Source organism: Peromyscus maniculatus, chromosome 17 (genome assembly GCF_049852395.1).
Source record: "Peromyscus maniculatus bairdii isolate BWxNUB_F1_BW_parent chromosome 17, HU_Pman_BW_mat_3.1, whole genome shotgun sequence".
Classification (NCBI taxonomy): domain Eukaryota; kingdom Metazoa; phylum Chordata; class Mammalia; order Rodentia; family Cricetidae; genus Peromyscus; species Peromyscus maniculatus.
The window spans coordinates 12068020-12085661 of record NC_134868.1 but is presented as its reverse complement, the minus strand read 5'-3'; the positions used below and the strand labels follow the sequence as shown (position 1 = coordinate 12085661).

General features: G+C 36.0%; 1 protein-coding gene across 1 annotated transcript in view; it reads right to left on the bottom strand.

Annotated features, from left to right (window-relative positions):
- Window positions 1-13689, bottom strand: part of Anxa10 (annexin A10) — a 57145-nt gene extending 43456 nt beyond the window's left edge. Inside the window, exons 1-3 of the mRNA XM_076553834.1 lie at window positions 13596-13689; window positions 13388-13479; window positions 5935-6057 (exon numbers count right to left, since the gene is read on the bottom strand). Of these exons, the coding sequence (XP_076409949.1) occupies window positions 5935-6057; window positions 13388-13479; window positions 13596-13689 (309 nt within the window). The remainder of the gene's footprint in view (window positions 1-5934; window positions 6058-13387; window positions 13480-13595) is intronic.
- Between the last annotated feature and the right edge of the window lie 3953 nt (window positions 13690-17642).

Here is a 17642-nt window from a genome sequence, read left to right as displayed (position 1 = left end):
TACAAGTTTAAACTACTGTACTACACTGACATTTATTAAATGTTGTAATTGTGTGTTAAATATAGGAAGCTAATTTGGTTGAGTGTGTTTTATTCAGTAGCTTCCACTATATTGGCATTCACAATTCAAATAAGAAGCTGAGATTTCAGAACTAATAATAAAAAGATATAAGAACCATATTAAAATATGCATTTTCTTAGGAACTGAAGACTACTTCATAGAAGCTGAAAAGAAAACCATGTTGAAAGATTCATGCTATTCATCTGAGTGCCATTCACTATTATAGCTTTTTTTTTTTTGCACAAACGAGAATCTATATCATATGGGAAAAATTAAAATACTTAAACATAGATTATGGAAGACCTAAAAATTTGAGGAATGTAGATAAGATGGAAATTACTTACCTGAAGCACTCAACTGAAGAGAAAACATAAAAACTGACCCCCTCATCTCTGGACAATAATAAAATAGCAGAACACTTAGGGAAGGTTTCTGACTTCAGACAGAGCCAGCAGACTCCCTGCCCTATGCTCATCCTCAACACAAGAGAGCTGTCAATCAGATATTGTCATGAACAAGGTCAGATCTCTACATTTGTTGTTGGCGTGTCTGGAACTCTGGAAAATGAAAATGCTATTTCATAGTGAATGAGCCTGTGAGGATTTCAGAGCTCCTTCATTGAGCTGGGGCTTTGGGAATACAATGTTAAGTGGTTATATAGCTCTCTAGTACTCATTGTCTAATGGAAGGTTAATCAGTTAAGCAGAACAAGACTGGCCATAGTTAATTGTTAGATGAGTGTTAATCCATTGATATCAAAATATTTATTAAATGATTTTGGAGCACTAAATGCTCTGTTTCCTTGAATTACATATAGATTTAATTTTAAATGATATTAGCAAGCATGTAGTTGTGAATTTGAAGTAGATAACCATATAGTAACTATAGTGTAAAACAGTCATATTTTATGCCAGAAGTACATTTATAATGGTAGACTGTGCTCCTTCAGCATTCCCATGGACAGATGAATGTCATTAAAATTAGACCTGCCAGATACAGTGGTTCATGCTTATAATTCTACCACTTGGGAAGCTGAGGCAAGAGGATTATGTGAGTTCAAGGCCAGCCTTATCCAAACAGTAAACTCCACATAGCCTGGGTTACAGAGCGAAACTCTCTCAAGACATCTCGTGCAGCCTTGAGGCAGGGGGAAGGGCTTGGACTACTTGCCTCTACTGGTTGTGCCTCCCCCTGAGAGGCCTTGCCTTATTGTGGCGGGGGAAATGGAGGGTTGGGGGGAAGGAGGAGGGAAGAGGGGAATCTCTGATTGGTGTGTAAAATAAAAAAAATTCTTAATAAAAAAATAAATGAATGAAATAAAAAGAAACAAAGCATCTAGTACCACAAAATCCATTCTTCATCTACATTGCTCCAGTGCATTATTTTACAAATAAAATTCAAGTTAGCATCCAAGGTCTCAAGTTTATTGTACATGACCTCATGACCTCAAAAGAACTTTCTCTTAGTCAATTCCCAGTTATAGAGGCTGTTTAGTAGGTGAAAACACAAAATTTTAATGCATATGTCCACCAAACTGTCATGTGGTGGGATTCTGTTAGGAAACAGACAGATATGTCTTTCATTTACTAAATTAAACCCAAGTAGCAGATTTTAATGTAAATACTTGAATGTTCATTTCTCAATCATTTTTATCTTATTTATTTTGTTTCTTTGTGTATGTGCTTTGAATGTATGTATGTGCACCATGTGTGTACAAGTGACTTCAAAGGTTAGAAAAGGATTTTAGATCTCCAGAAGCTGGAGAAGGGTTATGGGATGCCTGACATGGGTGCTGGGGAGAGAAACCAGTGTCTTTGCAAGATCAGCCAATGCTCTTAATTGCTGATCCATCTCTCTAGTTTCCAAATTTTCTTTTTAATGTTTCAACCCAAGATGAATTTAAGATTTAAATATTGGAAGCAACAATCACTTTGCTTTAACTGTGAAATTATGCTGTTATCACTACATTTTATAAAATGCATGTATGTATGTATTTCTTTCACCAAGAAAAGAATTTATAACAGCATATTGTTTCAGAGTAATATTAAGTTCACAACATATTTAGCAAGATGGGTATTGATTTCCCATTTCTCCCTACCTCCCCTTCTCTCATTAACAATATCTATCAGAGTGGTATATATACACATCCTCTCTCATTATCAATATATATCAGAATGGTATATTTGCTACATGGACCTACTTGATACATAATAATCTTCAGTCCATATTTTATATTATGGGTCACTTGTGGTGGTATATATTGTTCAAGTTGAAACAAATGTATAGATGCTTGTACTTATCATTATAACCACTGTAATAATACCACATAGCTGCCTCAATGTCCTAAGAGTCCTGTACATTTTCATCTTTGCTATATTAAAAGATTCTGTAATAAGGAATAATTGAGAGGTTCTTTATTTTCTGCTATGATAACAATTGAAAGTGAACTCGCCACTGCAATATTACTTTTTACTACTTTAATGATTTTAATCTTTCTAAATGTTATCAGCCAAATGAAAACTTACTTTGAGTTTTAAAAAGAGAAAACACAAAGTGTTAAAAAAAAAAAGCAAGAATTTCCAGTATGTCCATTTATATTCAGAATATTAAAGTCTTAGCTAGAGCAATAGGACAAGTGAAGGCTATAAAGGAGATATAAATAAGAAAGCAAGAAGTCAAAGTATTCTTTCCTTACAGATAACATGATTCTATACATTAAACATCCTTAATACCGAATCATAAATCTTCTATAGCTGATAAACACTCTCAACAAAGGAGCAGGATGCAAAATTAATATACACAATTCTGTACCCTTTAATACGCTAACAATCAATACATCAAGAAACAAATCATGGAAACAATACTGGCTTATTTATTTTTCTATTGCTGTGGAGACAGTGTGGCCAGAGCAACTTACAGAAGAAAGAATTTATTGGGGGTTCACAGTTTCAGAGGGTGAGTTCATGACTTATCATGGTGGAAAGCAGAATAGCACGAAGACAGGCCTGGCACTGGAGCTCACAATCTGAGATGACAACTGCCAGTTAACTGGGAAGAGCATGGGCTTTGAAGTCTCAAAGCCCTACCCCAGTGGCACACCTTTTCCAACAGTGCCAAACCTCCTAATCCTTCCTAAGCAGCTTCACCATCTTGAGGCCAAACTTTCAAACATATGAGCATATGGAGGCTATTCTGATTTAAACTACCACAAATCTACTGCCAATAGAAAAAAAGGTCTTAGAAAATGAAAGATTTGCACAATGTAAATTCTAAGATGATGATGAGAGAAACTAAAGAAAATACCAAAATATGGAAGGCTCCCCCACCATGATTATGGATTGGTAGGATTCATATGAGAAATGTCTGTCCTATTAAAAAAAAATCTGCAGATTCAATTCAATCCTCATCAAACTCTTTCACATGGAATCAAAAGACCCATCATAGCCAAAACAATCTTGAATAACAACAACAATAACAACAATGACGATAATAATGGAATGGGTGGAAGTATGTCACTCCAGATTTCAAGTCATATTACAGACTTATTTTGGTCCTTATTTCTATTTCTGATGAGAAAATACTTCTGGAAAGAATATGATACTGGAGAAAAGGAGTTTATAATGTCAGCCCTACCTCAGGGAATAAGGTGGGCTCTTATCACAACCTGGAGAAAGAAGACTTTAAAAATATGTAGCATACATCTACATAACTGTAAACTGGCTATGATAGTGAACTAAGAAAACCTGTATGTATGTGAAGTTGTCTTTAGCACTGTTTTCCATGGAGCAGGTTCCAACATACAGCTGTAGAGAAGTAGTTCTCATGGAATTGCAGAATTATGGATTTTTCTGGAGATTTAATAGTTCTACACAGCAAACATTCATATTTGTACTGCACACAGTAAACCATCTGCAGGTACCTAGGTTCAAAGGTTAATACTACACTTTGTGTTGGAACAAATGCATCTCAGTGAATATTACATTTGTCTTTAGCTGAAGGTCTAGTGGCACTTTGGTTAATGAATGAGCCAAATTTTGAAAACATTACAGCTTTCAAACAATTCCCTGTGGTATACAAGACATGATTCCTGAAAAGGAAAGCATATTGCTTGTTGTAGCCCATAACAAATTTCTTACACTGTAAAATGTGGCTACAGTAAAGCTTGTTCACATTAAAATAATTATTGCAAGATATTAGGAGACTGTGTAAATGTTTTGTCTTGGACCCCAAAGAGATTTGAATTTAAGTTTCTTCTGGGTCACTAAGCAATTGTATGTGCACAGAAGTTCCTTAATTTCAGTGTGTCTCATTTTTCTTCAGTTACAAAATATGGATAATACAGCCCTAATATCATAGAGTCCTCTAACAATGAAATATGACAGTGTGACCTAGAGCTTGGGGATGTGCTTAGCACTTTGAAAATGGCAGCTATTACAGTAATGACAGAAATCCACAGAAGAAAACATGCTTAGAAGTGAGGACAACAAAAGACCTGTGAGGGAGACTAACACATTGTGAAAAAACGTCTCCACAGAAAAGAATTCAGTAAAATTAATCTACTACTAATAAAATTACAAATAAGCATGAAAAGTATGGAATGCATCCAAATATTAGAATTTCTATCATCTTTTATTCATTATACAGATATTATTTTTATTACTTAGATATTGAGCATTATGTTATTAAATCTATAAGATAGAAAACATGAATAGTAATTTTTACTCCAGGTTATTATCTATTTCCACATAAAGAATAACCAATAACCAATATCTTTTCATGTTAAGAGTCCAAATGGAACTCATCATAGAAGGAACATATATCAACACAATAAAGGCAATCCATGAAAAATCTACAGTTGCTTTTGTGTGAAATTGGAAAAAATAACTCAAAGCATTCCACTAAAATCAGGAACAGGAAAGGGTTACAGGGAGGTTGGGGCTGAGACTGGTCAGCATGGGTGTCATCAACATGAGAAAGTTTTAAGTTTGGTGATGAGAAAATACATACAGAAAATCAGGTTTGGTTGGGACACTGAACTGTAAATTTTAACACACAAAATTCACAGGGCAATCAAGATATGAAGGTCCAAGAACAAATTAAACTAAGTAAAGTTAAAGTATATATAATAGTTCTACTAATTCTTTGCGAATGTATTACTATATATGTCTTAGTTTGACTTATGTTGCTATAGAAATGCAGTGATTAAATCTAACTTGGGGAGGGAAGGGTTTATTTGACTTACAGGTTGTAGTCCATCATCGAAGAAGCGAGGCAAAACTCAAGGTGGGAGTTCAATGCAGAAAACGTAGAAGAACATTAGTTATTGACTTGCTTTCCCTAGCCTGCTCAGTTATCTTTATCTACAGCTCAGGCTCTCTTGCCTAGGGAAAGTATTATCCAAAGAGAGCTGGCCCCTCTCACATCACTGTCCATGCTTCTCACTTATTGATAGGGATTTGGGATCTTTTTCTACTCCATGTTGTCATGTTAACTGGCTTGATCTTGTGCAGGCAATCATGGGTGACATGTATTTATGAGTGTATTAGTCCTGTCATATCCAGAAGAGACTGTTTCACTGCAGTCTTCCCTGACTTCTGGCCTTTACAATCTTTCTGATCCCTGATCCCTGGACCTTTGGAAATGAATGAGATATACATGTCCAGTTTCTGCCTGAGTACCCACAGATATTTGTTTTCTGAACTTTGTTACTTGTGACTTTCTGCATTAATCACTGTCCACTTCACAAAGAAACTCCTCTGATAAGTCTGAAAGTTGCACTCATCTCTAAGCACAGAGTTAGGATTTAGAGGGCATTTTGATAATATGCAGAATAACAGTAGTAGGTTCGCACCCAGGAACTATGAGCTCCCCAACCATAGATTCTTCGTCAGATTTGCATGTGTTTCCTCCTGTGGGATGGGCTTTAAATCCAATCAGAACGTACTTGGCTACTCCCAGAACATCCATGCTGCTATTGTCCCCAGTAGTGGGCACATCCTGCATGTGGTTTATAGGGTTCACAGCTGAGTGAGAGTGTGAATGACTCCCCCCGACCCACCAACCTCCTAAATAGCACCTTCTGGTACTAAACAATCTAACCACCTTAGAGGAAACTTTCTGGTCAGAACCCATTTGATTTCTTCAAGTCATATGACAAATATGTGTAGCCTCTTTAGCTATACAGTTTTGATACATACATATCAATTTTGATAGGCAACCACAACAACGGCAATAACCTGTTTTGTTTTGGGAGTCTAATTAAAATTTTTGAAAAAAATCACCAAAGAAACAACAAAGATATTCTTACATACTTCAACATATCCAGAAACATTTTCCATTTTCCATTCAAAAATACATGCATAAACACGTTCTTTAAAAATGTGTAATATAATTAAATGGCTAGTGAGGAGAAATCTTCTCTAGCACTAAATGTATTCTGCAAGACTTTAAAGCTCTCCTTTGGGTGAAATACAAGCCAGGTTCTTAGTAATACAGGAATGGTTGGGAAAATGTCCTTAGCATGACTTATTAGAGCAGACAGGACACTAGTCAAATTATAGTCTCCCTGTTCCTGGAGAGCAATCACATTACAATCACGTCTCCTGCAGATTGGCCTTAAGGGGATTTTCGGGAGATAAAATCTCAGCATAAATCAAGGTGATGGAGAACCTGCAGAGTTAACAGTAGCTTCTGCCCCAGTATGAAAAACACATTCACTGTGAGAATGAACGTAAGACATTTCACACATTCACTTCAACTGAAAGGGAGGGAATGTTATGCTGTTATTTATTCTGCATGAAATGAACATGAGACATTCTACATGCTCACTTCCCCTGAAAGGGAGCAAATGTTTATCCTTTTCTTTAATTTTCATGAAATCTTGCTATGTTTTATCAAGACTCTCTACTTTGCTGTTCCTCTGATAAAATACCAGGACCAAATGAATTTAAAGAAGGAAGAAATTCCCTTTGCCTTGTGGTTCTAAAGGGACAGAGTCCATCAGAGTGGGAAAAGCATGAAAACAGATTGCAGGAAAAGGAAACTGGCTAGTTCCCTTTTCATCCACAAATAGGAAGCAGAAAGGAACAGGAAGTAGGGATAGATGTAACCCCCCAAACCTGTCCCCGGTGATGTTTATACATCCTTCAGCAGGGCACTACCTCCTGAAGATTCTATAATATTCCCTGAGTTCCACCAATGGCAACCAACTGTTCAAATACATGAGCTTATGGGGGCCACTATCACTGAAACCACAGGAGTGTTCCAGGTTAGTAAGGCTAAGACCACATGGCTCTCCTTTTCTTCATAGCTTCACTATAGTCCCTCATCTTCGTACCATAGCATAGCTACATAGATTCAATGGAAGTTGGAAACACATCTGATACTATCAAGTGAGTAATATAAAATCATGAAATCAGGCCGGGTGATAGTGGCACACGCCTTTAATCCCAGCACTCGGGAGGCAGAGGCAGGTGGATCTTTGTGAGTTCAAGGCCAGCCTGGTCTATAGAGCGAGATCCAGGAAAGGCACAAAACTACACAGAGAAACCCTTTCTCAAAAAAAAAAAATCAAAAAAATCAAAAAAAAAAAAAAGAAAAGAAAAGAAAAAGAAAAAAAAGAAAAGAAATCATGAAATCGTGTCATTTATTTCTTCTAAGATGAAAAGAGCCCAACTAATATTTGTCTAATTAATTAGAAATGCATTTTTAAATGTAGGTATTTTGGGAGATAGGATTCCAATTGTTCAATATTCTGGGATATATATTTCAGATTGACTTTAGAGACACTTGAATATATGTTAACAATAGATTGGATATTTACAATTAGCCAAAGCTTTTTATATATATATATATATATATATATATATATATATATATATATATATATATATATATATCTGTTTAACACCATTTAAGGATTTAAGGTATGTGTTAAAAGTACATTAAAATGTTAGTGTATCTGGATTCAATTTTTAATTTGAAAAAATTGTTGATAAATTGCATGTTGGAGCCGGGCGGTGGTGGCGCACGCCTTTAATCCCAGCACTCGGGAGGCAGAGCCAGGCGGATCTCTGTGAGTTCGAGGCCAGCCTGGGCTACCAAGTGAGATACAGGAAAGGCGCAAAGCTACACAGAGAAACCCTGTCTCGAAAAAACCAAAAAAAAAAAAAAAAAATTGCATGTTGGTTTTTTTATCCTGTGAAATCAAACAACCAATCTTTATGAAGAATGTGGGTTTATGAAAGTAGATGAATTTGTCTTCATCTACCCTCTATTTTTGGAAAATCATTTGCTTGTTTGAGCTCTGACTCAGTTATTTTATATGAAAAATAGTTCTGACCTGTAATGTAACCTTCAAATGATGGTAGACACTTATTTGTTAACTTTGTAGAACATCTGATTGTTACACATCATAGAATTTCTTCTAGAGTATAAGTAAAATATATGCTAAAGTGGAACCTTTCAATAAAGTTAGGAAAAACCTCAGACATGAATTATTTAGTAGCTCCAGTACTTTGGAAAGTCCGGGGATTTTTAAAAGAAAGATCTGGAGATACTAATTGTTCTTTTTTTCTGTTATTGTCATGAGGAAGAACATGTAGTAAATGTTACATATCTCTAGCATGAATCTTCAAAGGCCTTATTAATAAAAACAAACCTGGGGCCTGGTATTAGGGTGAACGCTGGAAGATCAGAGAAGCAGAACAGCCACCTCACCTTGCCAATTCCTCAGCTGATCCTGTTTTCTCGGACTGGAAGCCTCTGAGTCCTCATCCAAATGGATCTCAGCTGAACTGCTGCTCAACCAGCTAAAAGCTTCTAGTTTCTGGTCTTCACACCTTATATACATTTCTGCTCTCTGCCATCACTGCCTGGGATTACAGGCTCACTTTCTGGGATTAAAGGCATGAGTCACCATGCCTGGTTATTTCCAGTGTGGCCTTGAACTCACAGAGATCCATGCCTCCAGAAGGCTAGGATTAAAGGTGTGAGTGCCACCATTTTCTAGCCTCTGTATCTAGTGGTTGTTCTGTTCTCTGACCCCAGATAAGTTTATTAGGGACAATATTTTGGGAAACACAATACCACCACACACATCTAGTGTTTGAGCCCATGTATACCATAATTAGTAAGCAGGGAAACTGCCAATTGGTTTTTCTATACAAGAAGCATAGATTCCAAACTAAGTTTCAATCTGTCAAGAGGCTACTTAGCAGTCATTCCTCAGACATAGTTTTGAACAGTATTTTTTGGCACTTGCCCCATCTATTAGGATTACAATGTCCCCAAACTTAAAACTCAGTTCAAGCTCCACTAATTACATGGAATCTTTTTAGATTTTATCAAACAGCTTTCCACTTGCACCTCTCTTAAATGTGGCTCTCTTTGCTGCATTTCATTACCTTCAAATTGTAAACTTCCAGTGGGCAATTGCATTCCTGTTTTGCCTTTCAAGTTACTAATGTAGTGCCTGAAATATAACGTGGACTCAAAGAATTCTTATCCATCATAAGGATTCCCAAGTTCAACAAGCACATTAAGTTACTATTTTTGCACTAAACACCATGACCAAAAGCAATCTGGAGAGGAAAGGGTTTAGTTTATCTTATAGCTCACAGTCCATCATGAAGGGACGTTGGCAAGCCCTCCAGGCAGCAACTAGAGGTAGAAACTGAAGCAGAGTGCATGGAGAAAGGCTGTTTACTGGCATGTTCCTCAGGGCTAGCTCAGCCTGTTTTTTTACACAACCCAACACATGCGATACTACCCACATCAGTCATTAATCAAGAAAATATCCCATGGATGTGTCTATGGACCAGTTTAATAGAGGACTTTTCTCAATTGAAATTCCTTCTTCTCAGATGGCTTTGGCTTGTGTTACATTGACAGAAAAGTCTGATGAGGACAGAGTTATTCAACTTAACCTGCAGTCTTTCTTAAATCAATTACTCATGTAAACAGGCTATATTTTAGAGTGTTTTCACCTGCATCCCACTGAGCAGTCTTGAGGGACCGACTCTACTCATCATCTTCATATATGAGGAGTCTATGAAGTAAGTTGCTTGAGAGCACACTGATAATGTGCAATGATGAAAATTCTCAACTTCACGTTTAACTCCACATCCACAGTTAGTGGCATATCCAGATAGCAGTAATTGTTATGAAGTGAAATAAATAACATGTTCTTTTGAGGAGGCTTACTCATCTATGTAAGAGACAATATATTTCTAATTCTAAAGGACAATATAATTCTAATTCTAAAAACAAAATTACGTAAGCAAATTGTTATGTTTATGTTGTCTCATATTGTTAGGTCAGTTTAAGTACTAGAAGATAGCAATACATGTGTGCAAGTGCATGTGTGATTGCCTGTGTTTGTGCACACAACCTTCTCTCTCTCTCTCTCGTGTGTGTGTGTGTGTGTGTGTGTGTGTGTGTGTGTGTGTGTGTGTGTTAGAGAGAAGAATGGAAAAAGAAAACAAAAGTAAATTTTCAATAATTGGGCTCTTAACATTTTAAAGCACATGATATTTAATTTTGTTATCTGTAGAATCCCAATGTGAACTCATCTGTTGTCATGAGTCCCCAGTAGATTGGCTGCAGACATTTTTTGATGATGGCATTGGAATGAATGAAGGCTGCTCCATAGCAGTATTAGGTGACATGAAGAAGGCGTAGCATGGTCCTTTCCTTTGAGAAGGTCATGCCAGTGTTCCTGGATGTTTCTTATTTTTTCCTGACTACTTTTCTTTCTCCTAACCCTTGAAGTTAAAATCTCATATTTAAATTCTCTTAATAAACTCCAACTCTGCTTCAAGGGCAAAACAAAAAAGCAAAGCATGCCTACGCTGGCTGAATATTCCCTAAACTAATTAATCTCAGGAAACAGAAGCATAGTTTCAAGTGAGAGAACAATTAACCTTATTTTCTGCATTCTCCAAGCTTACGATGAGTTTTAGCAAAGCAGTCACTGAGATGTGATTCTTATGAATCTAAGTTCTGACTAAAAAGGTAATATGACTCCAGTTTATATCTTTCAAAGAATATACATATATAATCTAATGGATATATACATATAATATAATAAAAATAAATTTGATCAACAGATAAATAGCTCATTAGTACTGACACAGCTAGTTGTATTAACATGGGACATTCATATTGGGTTTTTTTTTCCAGACTGATAGAAAAGTATTCATAGACAAGATCCCATTACTAGATTAGCAGATATAAAATTTTTGTAAGTTAGCAGTTAGATGTTCAGGAATCTAATCTGCACAGCCTCTTAACAAGTAAGATGCAAATTATCTTCACAAATTTCTAGGAAACAATTTTCAAGAAGACGAATTGCAAATAACGTTAACTCAGTAGAAGACGACTAAACTTAAATTAATTATAGCAAAAAACGAAAACTTCAAATGCTGCTTACTTTTACAAGTATATGACACCTACTTTCTAATGCCTGGAACCTGTGACTGTTACTTTAGGCAAAACGGACTTTTCTAATACAATAAAACTGTCTTTAAGTGAAACAGTTTCCTTTGGATTATCTGAATAAGTCATATATGTATGACTGACTTTATATGGTTGAGACAAAGGGAGAATTGACATTTTTAAAAAAAGGCAACAGGATCATGGAAGCAAGAGCTAATGCTGCTATCTTTGGACATGAAGGGAGGAACATGACCCAGATATAGGTGTCCTTTCGAATCAAGGAAAGGCAAGAAAAACACTTTCCACCCTAGAGACTCCAACAGGAAGCAGTCTTGCTGATAACTTAAGTTCGGATTACTGGAGCTGACTGTAAATTTTTAGACCCCTGGAACACAAGGGACATGAAATGATATGGATCTGAGCTCTGGAGTCTGTCCTCTATCATTTGTTATAGGAACTCAGAAAATTAAATGATTTGCTTGAAATCCTTGTCTTTGTGTCCACCAGTTATAAACTTTCACTTAACTAGTTGACCCAGGCCCAAGTAGATTCCTGCATCTACCACAAAGGATATCTACATACTGGAAATGAGAGAGCTATGAAAAGAAAACAAGGATATAAAAAAAATCAGATAATAAAAAATCACACCATTAGATATGAGTAAATCCTTTCATATTGGGGAATATTAATAAACTAATGTAAACTAAAGTTAACATTTGCATCATTACATTTAGACACATTTAAGTCAATTACAAAGGAAATAAATTGACACCACAACTCTGTTCCTTAATATGAAATGTGGGAACACACCATATCCCTTCGAGAATCCAGAAGAAAAGATTTAGAACTCAAAATTCTTGAAACCGGAAAAGTGACAAGTTAAAAGAAAAGCAAAGGAAAATACCAATTATATATTCTCTCATAAATAATACTCAAGCCTTATTTCAAACAAGAGCAGAATCAGAGGACAGAAGTAAATGAGAGAAACACTTCAATACTATTAATATCGATGTCCAAAATTAATCCAAAGTAATAACCAACAATAACTGAATTTTGACCACACAACCCAACATGTTCTAAATAATGGGAACATTTTTTTTAAAACAGATAATCAATGAGTATTTAACATAATCACTGTGGCAAATGAAGAAATCTCTGAAAAACAGTTAAGCAATTTCTCTTCTCATTATCTACAAATAATTGTTAAATATTTTAATTGAAGACACTAGAGGAAATAGTCTATTAAGTATTCTTCCATCCTTTTCATATCTTGGGATTTAGTCATGTGGAATTTGTTCCCTAGTCAAATTACTTTGACATCTTAGTTTATAATCCACCTGTTCTTTCATTTTATAAAATAATTTTTAATGCTGCTATTTCCTTGTCTTTGAAAATACCATGGGATACCATAGAATGGCTCTAAATATGCTCCTCAAACTTTCTTATGAGTGTGTATGCATGTACACATATGTACACTTCACTATACATTTATATGTGAATATATATGAATACATACATATATATGAGTACACACACATACATGCATAAAGAAAGAAAACAAAATGAATCCTAAATTGTACTCCTATATCTGTTTTGAGAAAGGAATAATACCTAATAGATAAGAAGGGACAAACCTACCTGTTTCTTTATTACTGACAGACAGGTGGTATGTCATCCTGCTCACTAACTTCTGAACTTGGAAATCACTGAAGAAAAATCTGAAGTATCCAGAAATATTAATCCTAACCTTTGTGATATCTGGGAGAAAAGAGAATCAGCATTGTAGGGGAGTAGACTAGTGAGGGGCTCTAGTGACCAGCTGAGAGAGGTTCAGTTGTGACTTTCATTACACATGCACCATATTCCACAACCAAACCCCTAGTTCCTGTACCACTGAAGGCTCAGGAACCTGTGTCCTTGTTGCTGTGAAGGGACTCCTGTATTCACAGCGAATATTTGCTTTTCTATATTCCAGCTGCATGCCTGATTAAACAGCCAGAAGTCAGCACAATAGCAAATGAAAGATCCACAGAAGGAACCTGTGTCCCCAGGTACCAGTGCCTCTGCCTGTCACCGCCTTTGTCCATTTTCTTACTTACCCTTTGAAACAGGGACATTATGAGACTGGCAGCTAAATGCAGGCCTAGGAGAGTGTGTACACGTATCTTCAGTGTCTCCAAGGAGGTGAACCATGATTCAAGAAGATTGCTATTGCAACGATGGCAGTACGAAGAAGAATGACTTCATTTCAAAATGTATTATGACTTGCTTATTTATCCAGAACACTAACAACACATAGTATGGCAAAGATGAGTCTCCTGGGGTTAAAATGTTTTCCCTTTTCATAACCTGCAAAATCTAACCATGGGCTCTCTTTCCAGCTCCTTTTAAACAAAATAGCACCAATATTCAATTAAGAAGCAGGATGATAAAATACCCGGAGATACCCTGTTACTTTTTTTGTAGATTGCCATACTATAAAGGTGAAACAGTGATAGAAGGCACTGAATGAAACTGATTCTCACTTTATTCATGACAGCAGTATAAATACACACACAGTCATGTGTACATGTTACTCTTATGTTTTGTACATAATGCTTGTCATGATATAATAATTTTTTATTTCCTTCTAGCATAGTTAACTGGAACGTCTGAAGGACTTGAATGAAGCCATAACTGACAAAGAATGTACATGTGACACTGGACCAAGAATATGGGCCCTAACTTTTATTCCTCTTCAGATAAGATGCAAACTATAAACAAATGTTTGTGAATTATTGAAGATAATTTAAAAGATTAGACTTTTAGATTAACAATATGGACTCCAAAATAGGTTTTTTTGTTTGTTTGTTTGTTTTTGTTTTCTTGAGACAGGGTTTCTCTGTGTAGTTTTGGTGCCTGTCCTGGGAGTTCCAGGTAAGCTCTTTAGACCCAGCTGGCCTTGAACTCACAGAGATTCACTTGCCTCTGCCTCCTGAGTGCTGGGATTAAAGGTGTGCACCACCACTGCCCGGCCCCAAATAGTTTTTTAAAATGCCTGTAATCTCTTTGTTTTTGGTGAGTCAGCCTGAGCTGCTCCTGATTATAAGGGACTTCTGCTGATAGAATATAGTACATTGACAATTGGGCGTTGATCTGTGAGATTAGGCTATAAAATGGAAAAAAAAAAATCAATGAGCAATGTCCTGTAGCAGACTCTCTCTGCTTTTACTACCTCACCTAATTACAGAAATGCATGACTCAGTAAAGTAACTGCGACTCTAATTGGCCAAATACAATTTCTCAAGACTTTCATCTTGCAATTCAATAGTTTTTAAAAGTTCATGATTTGTGATAACCTAATTACTTCTTTCCTGTACTGTTTGTTAACTGGGTTGATGAATTAGGAAGAAAGAAATAGTAACATGGTTACACATACTTTCTTCATTCAAATTGAAAACTGAAACTGACGTTTAATAATAGTGGAGGTATAAATTCAAAATAAATTTCTGGTCTGGCATGGTGGCCCACACCTTTAACCCCAGCAGCTTGGAGTCAGAGGTAGACAGAGCTCTGAGTTTGAGACCTGTCTGAGATCTATGGTGAATTCCAAGACAACAAAGACTGCCGGCAAGACTACCTCAAAAACAAAAACAACCCCTCCCCACCAAAAAAGTGATTTTGCTTGGAAACTTCAATGTTCTTAAACAAAAGAACGGTGTATCTGGTTTATTTGGAAATATTAGAATTCCAGGAGAAAAAAATGAATTTAGAGATGTGAGCACCAGTTTTCTACAGAGATATGAAGAGATCCCAAGTAAACAGCACCTGGGGAAAATGAGTCTACAAATTTAATTCTGATTGTTTTCTTATAAGTATAGATGCTCTAAGGGCTTCATCCCTGAACTAAGTGTTTGCAGAAGGCAGGCTTTGGCAGCTTTATTCACTAAAGACCAGGTAGGTAGTAGTGAATAACACCAGTGAGTAATGGCTAGAAAGTCACAAAAGAAAGAAAGAAGCTATCCCTGACTTCAAGTTCTTTGCTCTTATATTCATTTATTCTTGCTTGCAATCAAAAGAGGGTGGTGCTCACTCACTTAGTAGACACATGGTTCTGTGTTTGGGGCTCAAGCCCAGATGCTAAACTGGTGTGTAAATTGAAGATGGACCTTTTGAAAAGATAGAAAATCATCTATGACTTTACTGCTATGACTAATGAGTAGGAAAGGGAAGAGTTTTTAAGAATTTAGCTTTGGAGTACTTCCAGCAAGCAAACACCTTACATCAATTAACATAAGGAGTGAGGATTGGACACAGTGTGCAGAAAGATGGAGGTCACTACTTTACTTGAGAAGAGCAGGTGAGGTACCCTTTGGGAAAAAAAAAACTAGTGAGACTTGAATAAGAGAAAACTGAAGGCATGAAAGTCGATACAAGTGCACATTTAATTTTTTCCCCAGAAAATAAGTTGGTAACATTTGGAAAAATAGCTATAGAAATATTTTTATGGTAGGATCATTATACAAATAAATATTATGCTTTATTTAGAGAAAATATACTTCTACTCATGAGGATTTTAAAGCCATTTGGATTTACAGATAAAATTTGGATAATTCTATTTATAATCACACATGTATATAATCATTAAATACAAGTTAAATCTCTCCTTCCAATGCAGTATTTTGTGTTGAAAAACCTAGAGTAGCTGATTAAGGAGAGTTCAATATTTATATCTAAAAAAAATCAAAGTAACTCACTTTACAAGATGTTTTCTATGCTTCTTATACCCTTCTTAGGCTTGATATATTAACTAATTCTCAAGAGTGAGTGACAGGTGCTATTTTGAGATGGTATCTCAGGTAGCACAGGCTGGCTGAAACTCATTATGCAGTGCAAGACTATCTTGGACTCTTAATTCTCCAAGGTCTGATATTGCAAGCATGCAATACCACCACATAATCATATCCTCTAAATAGTTAGAGAAATTGAGACTAGTTTCAAAGGACAAAAACAGATCGTCCTGAACCACTTGGATCCTACATTAGACTTCTTTGATTGCATGTGTATGTAGTTGCCATCCTCATGTTGTTCAGCCTTTAAATTAAAGGCAACCAACAGTTGATAAAACAAGGCGTTTTTTGTTTTTTTTTTTAAATATAACAGAATTCCTACATTTTACTTCAAGGAAAATGTTATTGTGCTTATTTTTTTTTATTCCAACACTCATTAATTCCACCAAAGCTCCAGTAAAGGTTGAAGTCATAACCTGCACAACTCCCAACTTTTGTTGAATCATGTGTGTAAAGTTCACACAATGTAGTCTTGTGATAGCGAAAAGCAATCTAAAGTATGAATAACCTTTTAATAATATTTGCTCAATAAGTCATATTGCAGTTAAACAATCCAAGTTAGATATCTTTGAGGGAAGTTTCTCTCAGGAATAACCCTTCTACTTCTGCTTCGAAAACAATCTTACCACTTCAACCACCTCTATTCCCATCTGACTTCACCTCAGTCTGCAGTTACCTCTGGATAACACACCTTGAATTGTTTCTGGTTTATGGAGTTCATTGTCAAATGTTCATTTATTCCACTCTCATTGGACTAAAATATTGAGCATCTCATTGTCCATATAGACACCGGTTCACTTTTTGTTACTTAATGTTAGTGCTCAAAGTCATTTTGAGGCTTATTTAGAAGCAGGAACATGGCTATAAAAATATTACTGTTACTTTTTCTACCTTTTAGTTGGATTCACAGGAAGTCTTTTCACTGCCTGGTATGTGCACATATGTAATTCCAGCTATTCTGGAGGCTGAGCCTACTCAATAAGCTGAGACTTATTCAATAGGCTGAGACCTATTCAAGAAGGTCACAGATTTTGAGGTTGGACTGGGAAATTTAATGAGACCCTGTCTTGAAATAAAATACAGTAAGGGCTGTGGGTGTGGTTTAGTGATCATGAGTTTATTTTCCAGTATCACAGAAAATTAATAGATATGTCAATCAACCTACAGAACAGTTAGCCTACTTTTACTAAATAAAGCTGTCAATTATGTATGATAACTATATTGGCTTTTCTCTATTTCCCTATTTCTTCCTCTTTATCTTCCTCCCACCCTTTCTCCTTCCCTCCTTCCCTTTATCCCCTCTTCTCTCTCTTATAT